The sequence below is a fragment of the Electrophorus electricus genome, chromosome 3 (assembly GCF_041902795.1).
Source record: "Electrophorus electricus isolate QZ-2024a chromosome 3, ASM4190279v1, whole genome shotgun sequence".
Taxonomy (NCBI): domain Eukaryota; kingdom Metazoa; phylum Chordata; class Actinopteri; order Gymnotiformes; family Gymnotidae; genus Electrophorus; species Electrophorus electricus.
The window spans coordinates 21,152,021-21,159,490 of record NC_137499.1 but is presented as its reverse complement, the minus strand read 5'-3'; the positions used below and the strand labels follow the sequence as shown (position 1 = coordinate 21,159,490).

Genomic DNA, 7,470 nt, shown 5'->3' with positions numbered 1-7,470 from the left:
GGACAGGAAGTGTTTTCATCTGCAAAATGATCAAATATACAAAAGCATGTCAAATGGCTTTTAGACTGTCAGTGTCATTCTTTGTAAGTCACTCATATCTTAGCAGAACCAAGAACCCTCTCCAAACCGAGCCTAAGAAACTGTAAAAAGAAACAGAAATGCATGCGATGCTTAAGGCAGAGCGATAGAGAGATAAATAAAAAGATGCAAAAAAAGGTCAGTTGATTAAACAAACAATGTGTGTGTGAGGCCGGGGTCGGGGGGGGGGGGGTGTTACCTGATGAGGATGGCCACACCCACATCCTCGCAGCTCTCGTACACTCGCGCCCAGGTGTCCTGCACGATGCCGCGCTCGGCGTCGCTGAGGGGCTCGGCGCGCTCGCCCCGTTCCGCTTCCCCGGCGTCCCGCTCCTTCTCCATCCCGCACACACACCACGGGGTCCCGGGGCCTGAGCCGGGCAGCGAGGGGCCAATCAGCGGCTGTGGGGGTGGCGAGGGTCGGCGCGGTGGGCAGCAGAAGCGCAGGGCGAGAGAGCAGAGAGCGTGCACCCACCCCACTCTCAGCCCTCGCCCCTCGCGACAACCGCGAGCAGGCACGGTGCCCTCGGCTTCCCGCGCTCGCCCGTGCACGCGCGCTAACTCTCTCTCTCACTCAGACACACACACACACTCTCTCTCTCTCTCTCTTCAGAGGATTTTCTGTTTTTGTTCACCCGTCTGTCCTCTGGACTGAGCAGCCCCCGCGGTCTGTCTCGTGCGCTCTCTCGTGTGCTCTCGCGCAGAGATGCTTTCGGCGGTCTGAAGTTGCAGATCTGCAGGGAGCCGAGATACGCGACGCAGGGAGAGGAGGGGAGAGGGTGGGAGACGATGGGAGGAGAGTGGGTGTGTGCGAGAGGGGAGGAGTGAGTGATGGAGAGAGCAAGAGAGTTACACGGAGGGAGGAATGGAAAGCAGGAGAAGGCAGAAGGATTTGATGGAGGAGACGGACAGAGAGAAAGAGGAAGATCCAGTGAGAGAAGGAAACGATAGAGTAATCGGACTGGTGGGGTGGAGGTGGGGAGAGAGGGAGAATTCCTGTGCTACCCACCAACCATTTACTCTCTCTGTTGTTTGTCAGCATGAATGCTTTCTCTCTCTTACACACACACACATGCACACACACACACACACACAAACAAACACAAAAACAACTAAATTGCATTATGAAACTTCTAGGCTCTTTTCCTTCAGGGGAAACATCACAACATCACACATAAGCATAATGAAGTCGTAGAGGCTTGGACATACAGACTAACACTCAATACACACTCACATAGGCAATTTTGTGCAGAGACACCCAACAAACACACACCTATGCCCACTCACTCACAAATCCTCAGCCTTCCACATAACGAGGTAAAAAAAAATTCTCGCAGCTGTCAAAGTTAGTGCACACATTATTCCTTTTAGCAAGAGAGTATGTTGAAACAAAACACAACATGCATTCCATTACTGATTTGTTCTAAAGAACAACTGTACCGCAAGCTGGCAGATATGTTTAAGTGTAAAAAAGAAACCGTTGAAGCTCAACAAAACATGGGTGCCTTTCGCAAAGCCTGATATGAACTAGTGTAAAGCAAGTGAACGTATCTCAGGCTCCTGGCCCACCTATCTCTGGAGGCACCGAGAAGAATGTGCTCGTGTTTCACCGTTTTGTAAAAATCACCGTTTCGTCACAGTTGTGAGAGGTTCTCTCCATCAGTCTAGCCGATGGAGAGTCAGTATAGAATGATAGTGCTACGCGATATTATCACTTTGCAAATTGTGTTCAGAAGTGCCCCGTGTGAGTATTATTGGGCCTTTTCTCTTAGCGGCCAAGTACGTGGACTGAAGCATCTCAGTGAGAGATGCAGAATGAAAAGATAGCGAATCTTAATTTTGAAGAAAAAACAACAACACTATGTTGGTTTTGAATCATATGTAGTTTTGAAACATATTTGAATCATATGGTTTTGAATCATATGTGGTTCCTCAGTAAATACTGTTTTAATACTGTCACTGATTTAAATCAACTCAATATTTGGTACTATTATTTAATCGGCCTAAAGATAGCACACACTCGCACACACGTGCGCGCACACACACACACACACACACACACACACACACACAGGCAGCATGAAGGTGTCTTACAAGCCTCTGATCCTCCATCCTCTTTTCTGTTGTGACTACAGGGTTGTCAAGGTGATGTGGCAAGAGCAAAGAAATCGGAACTGACAGTCTGTCTGGCTAGTGCTGCTATGCACCTGGTTGTTTTGCACGTGCTTGCCTGCACACGCGCGCACGTACACACACACACACACACACACACACACACACACACACACACACACACACACACACACAAACACACTAATGAAAGGATCAGTGCTGTTGCTGGCTGTCTCCATATGAGCTGGTTTACACAGGCTAACCGTTGTGCTTGGCACAGATACAACCTGAAGTAGCAGTTAACACATAAATTTACACTTTAGGCTTTCAGTAGTGGCCAGAAAAGTCTTGTTGAAGTTTACATTCGTCTTTACACACCGCATTCCTGTGAAAATCCTGGGAAAGTGTTTATTTTTGAACGTGTTGATCACATAAGATATTCTCCGGTATCTCTGGTACATCAGAATGGGTTAGCATGGCATGGGTTATCCTGGCTTGGGTTAGCCTGGCATTTTATTATTAGATTAGTTCACAGCAACAGCAGTCCAACAGCCGGACAGACTCCAAGGGCATTTTTAATTTCTGTGTCTGTGGATACATGAGTCTGCACATGTAATTTATATATCCATGTGCATGTGTTTCTGTATGTGTACACTTCTGTTACTGTATTTGTGTGTTTCTTGTGGTGTGTATGCGTGTCATGGAAGGGAATCCATTTGCATGCATTCAGCATTCTCCTGCTTCGTGACAACGGTACGAGGGCATTTACTCAGTGTGCAAATTTTCTTCGACTTCTCAACCATACATGATCTGTTGTATCTCCATAGGCGCTGTAGATGTTTACATGTTACTCGAAGGAATAAGGAAACGAGTTACATACAATGAGCCTACAGCTCACCTACATCACTGGCCGGTGAGTTGTTTTTCTGGACCACCGGAAATAACAGATTACAACAATTACAACATATGAATATTCCAAGATGCCTATCCTAAGCATGCCGTCTAGCGAAACCCCGTGAGAGAAGGGCGATTTTGTTTTACTTGGTTTAGCCATTCAGCTCACGTCCATGTGTGCCATCCCCTCGCGCGATTATGTGTTCCGTGCCTCTCAAAAACAAAAATTTGAAACGTTCCGTCGCGCGTTTAACCGCGTGCCATCATACCAACCGGAGCACCGCACCCCGGGCGGTGAGGGTCGAGCCCGTTAAAATGCGCCCCCCGCACGGTCGAACTGCTCGTTTCAGAATCCCTTCGGTTTCAGCCTGCGGGCTGGCTGAGCAATTTCAATAAAAGCACGACTGTATATCAGGAATTGGATCACTTTCGGACGCATGTTTGCATGTTCATGAAATTAATAATTACTATAATAATTAGGCTATTTTAATCTTGAGCACCCTGGGAATGTTTTAAAAACAACAACAAAAAAAAACCCAGCCATTATTAGAAATGTGACATAGAATTACAAATATTTAAGGTGCATAAAACGAATATAGTATATGTAGGTGCATTCACAGGTGCTTTCGGGCAGACCAAGGTCTTTTAAATGCAGTGTCTGCAAAGGCGAATTTTCTGCGGTCGTGCTGCGCGTACCAAGCCTTGACGCCCCTCGTCTGCCATCTCGTGGCCAGTCCCTCAACCTGCACCCACTCGCTTCTCCAGTTTTGCCAGATCGCCCGAGAAGTTGAGTTACACGTCAGAGTGCAACCTGTACTGGTGAGCGGACGTGTACAATGACCTCAGCAGTTTTTGCGCATCAGCTGACCGCGCACACCGGAGGATATGGAACGTGTGCTGGAAATGCCGGACAACGACGGTAAGACCTACTTTAAAAACAAACCGCGACGACCGAGACGTTCGTAGCCTACAAAAAACCACAGACTGTCTTAGGTTTTTATCCCTCCTGAAGGTGTCGGTGCGCTTGTATGCCGTCTATGCGCAGACGGTCGCTCATGTAACGTTGTTCGTGGCAAGTAGCCACTTGTGCTCTGTACTGCGATTACTAATCGCCGTCAAGTCCCCGAACGGATAGAAGGGACACAGAACGAACCGGGTGACCATAGCCATAACCAGTGATGTCGGACGTTATATATTCAGCGGTCAAAATCCCTTATGCACAAAACGGTTACAGAATGAACGACTAAAGGATTCGACAGCTTTACGTTTAGTCATTATATTGAATTATTGGTCGGTCATGTCTAATAACAGTCTAATAGTTTGTTCTGTGAGTGCTTTTGTTTTGCACACTTTATTATGAGCTATTCATTAGGTTAAAAATATCATTTTGTTCATAAGGGCACCCAGATCTTAGACTGCTCATGAATGCAATTAGCTGAACTTTTAAATAACTCTTCAGATTTAGTTTTTATTTTTCTTACATCATTCATGCTTATGTGCTGTATCCTTCCGTATAAAGGAGGTAAACTTCTCCACACCCTCTGTTTCTCCCTCTCTCTAGGTTTCTCCCTGGCTGGCCCCTCCACGACTCCACGGAAGAGGCAGGTGCGTTTTTCTGCCCGCCATGACATCCTGCTGCTCCGTGAGGTCATCGCCCAGAACCCCTTTACCTCCAAAGAGTCGGGCCGGATCTGGGCCCGTGTAGGCGAGATCATCACCGCTGCTCTGCAGGACGAGAACTTTGAGGTGGACGGGCGGCGATGCAGAGAAAGAACCATGCTGCTGCTGGATTACTATAAGAAGCAGGACTTCGCCAGCCTGCGCAGGTTAGTGTGACAGGGTTTATGCTGTCTTAAGTCGGGTTTAAGGAACAGTTATGTTAGAGCAATGCCGCTTTTTCACTTTACATGTGAGCTAGTGCCAGTGGGGCAGTGGGGTCTCAGTGGTTAAGGTATTAGTAATTGGTAATTAGTAATTAGTAATTACTTGATTAGTAATTGGAAGGTGCCGGTTCAAGTCCCACCACTGCCAAGTTGCCTCTGTTGGGCCCCTGAGCAAGACCCTTAACCCTCAATTGCTCAAGTTGTACTCAGTCATAATTGTAAGTTGTTTTGGATAAAAGGAAATGCTGCAAGTTTAGTGACAGACATAATTATAAACAGAGTGTCTCACACCATATTTGCTATTTGAGGATTTTGGATAGTAAATTCCGCATATGTTATCAGTGGTTTTTGGCAACAGCTGCAGTATGTTTTCCCAGCTGCTGCAACAGTATCCTTTAAAAAGGCACTTAAAGGAATATTTCAGGTGAAAAATGCTAACAATGCTAACATTAGCAGGCTTGCTTGAGATGTTCCTTTAACTCCACATGCTCCTCCAGCACTAATCTTCACTTCCTGTGCTTGGCTAAATTTAGTCGCTTTGAATGAAATTGCTAAAGGAAATATTGTAACTGTGTTGAGGTTTGGGACTGAGAGACTGTATGCACAGAAGGAGGACCTACTGCATGAGGTTCTTGAGTTAGAGGCTGAGAAGAACCTCCTGGCCAGTGGTGAAGGAAAATACCAGGATGAAGAGCTGAAGAAGAGAGCGCTGGAAGAGCTGGCACTTCCTGAACCTGACAAACCCACTGTACTCCCAGTCACAACAGCACCACCTACAGGTGAGGGGGAAATATCACAAACGCTGTGATTTATTTTAGTTTAGCAACATATGTTTCTATGTCTATTCCTTGCTATCTCACACTTGGAATATGTCAACAGTCAAACGTTTCCTGCTCACTCTAGTCCTGTTTCCTGCCAGTCTTTGGTGTTTGAAAGAGCTTACATTCAAAAGAGCTTGAGTAGACGTTTCATGAAGAAGTCCCTGCATCCCGTGTTTGCTGTCTGTCTGGCAGTGCCCGGGTCGCTGGAGCCCGAGGAGCAGGAAGACCTGGGCGACCTGGCGCCGCCCACAGCCAAGCGCCCGTGTCAGTGCTGCTGTCAGACGTACTCGGAGATCCTGAGCTTCCTGGAGAAGCGCTCGGAAGCGGAGCAGCACCTTCGGGAGGAGGAGATGGCACTCCGCAGGGAGGAGCTGGAGATTCAGAGGAACAAGATCGCCCTGGAGCGTGAGCGGCTGGGAGCCGAGAGGAAGGAGCGTGAGCGGAGGTTCGAGCTGGAGAGCCAGGAACGGCAGGTGATCCTGGACCTCCTCAAGGAGAAGGTGCTCAAGAGTGAGAAGAACCTCGAGTGTTGACTTATCGGCTCAACTCCAAATGCTGTTCCAGTGGAGACTGTCAGTGATTCGGACTACAACCTGGAATTCTGACTGATCATGTCAGCTTGTAACACTCTTCTCCCACAGACTGTCCTGCACTGTCAGCCAACTCGGTACACTTTTCAGCTGGTAACAACGTTCCTGATTTTCCTTCGGATCTGAAACTGCTTTTGATGTCCGTCCCATAGAATAACGGACAGAGACTTAGCCACTGCTGTAGGCAGTTGTTTAATGCTGTAATTTAGGCACTAGTGTCACTCCTGATAAACAGCATTAATGCACCAGTATTTTCAGTATTTTAATTATTCTGTTTCACCCTATTTTCATGTTAAGTCAAACCCTTTATTTTTCCAACTCAGCCTGAGTTAAAGCAGTCATGTTAGAGCAGTCCTGTGGCCCTGCCAGACTACTTGGATTTGCTTAGGAAGCTGCATATAGAAGATTCTCGGTAGTGCTGTCTTTGCTGTGAACTGATGTAGCTAGAATGAACACTGTGTATGTGTTTTAGTTTAAGATGAGAACGATTGTTTGTTTATGGTATGTTTGTACTTATTTCATACTGTCATTTTTGAAGCATCTACCTTGTACTCACTGAGTGCAAGTGACTAAACTAGTTAAAAAGGATAATAATAATAATAATAATAATAATAATAACCAAGAACTTTTATTTAAATATTTTTTTACAAAATGAAAATTCTGTAAATGCATTGCCTACTGAAATATAAACATGGACTACACATTGGACTACATAGCTTTATATTGTGAATAAAACTTTTAAATGGATATTTTTGAATTCTTAGTGTTATTAATAGTCGGTCGTACTGGAGGAAATGATTGTAATAAAGAGTTTATAAACTGCAAACAAAAACTATAAACAGTTTTTGACCTGCTGTGTAATCGTTTATTTATATGCATTTTATAATTAATGAATAATGAATTATATTTCACGTTTTGCTTACAGGTAAAATGGGCGAAAACAACCTAAAAGTCTTTATAAACCGTTTCAAAGCTGCTTTATTTTCAATTATATCCCGCTTTGGTTTTTTTGTGCATCCGGAACCATGACCGATACTAATATGAATGAGATAGACGCGATTAGTTGAAAATCCCAGAGCACCTCCCGCTTCC

General features: G+C 45.7%; 2 protein-coding genes across 2 annotated transcripts in view; one reads left to right on the top strand and one right to left on the bottom strand.

Annotated features, from left to right (window-relative positions):
• cygb2 (cytoglobin 2) overlaps window positions 1-1,047 on the bottom strand; it is an 8,781-nt gene extending 7,734 nt beyond the window's left edge. Inside the window, exon 1 of the mRNA XM_035528347.2 lies at window positions 278-1,047. Within this exon, the coding sequence (XP_035384240.1) occupies window positions 278-420 (143 nt within the window). The 5' untranslated portion in view covers window positions 421-1,047. The remainder of the gene's footprint in view (window positions 1-277) is intronic.
• A 2,844-nt stretch (window positions 1,048-3,891) lies between these two features.
• Window positions 3,892-7,179, top strand: si:dkey-45d16.4 (uncharacterized). Its single transcript, XM_027026662.3, has 4 exons — window positions 3,892-4,003; window positions 4,646-4,910; window positions 5,547-5,746; window positions 5,981-7,179. The coding sequence occupies exons 1-4, from the start codon at window positions 3,970-3,972 to the stop codon at window positions 6,319-6,321; spliced, it is 840 nt and encodes a 279-aa protein (XP_026882463.2). The 5' UTR covers window positions 3,892-3,969; the 3' UTR covers window positions 6,322-7,179.
• The last annotated feature ends 291 nt before the right edge of the window (window positions 7,180-7,470 follow it).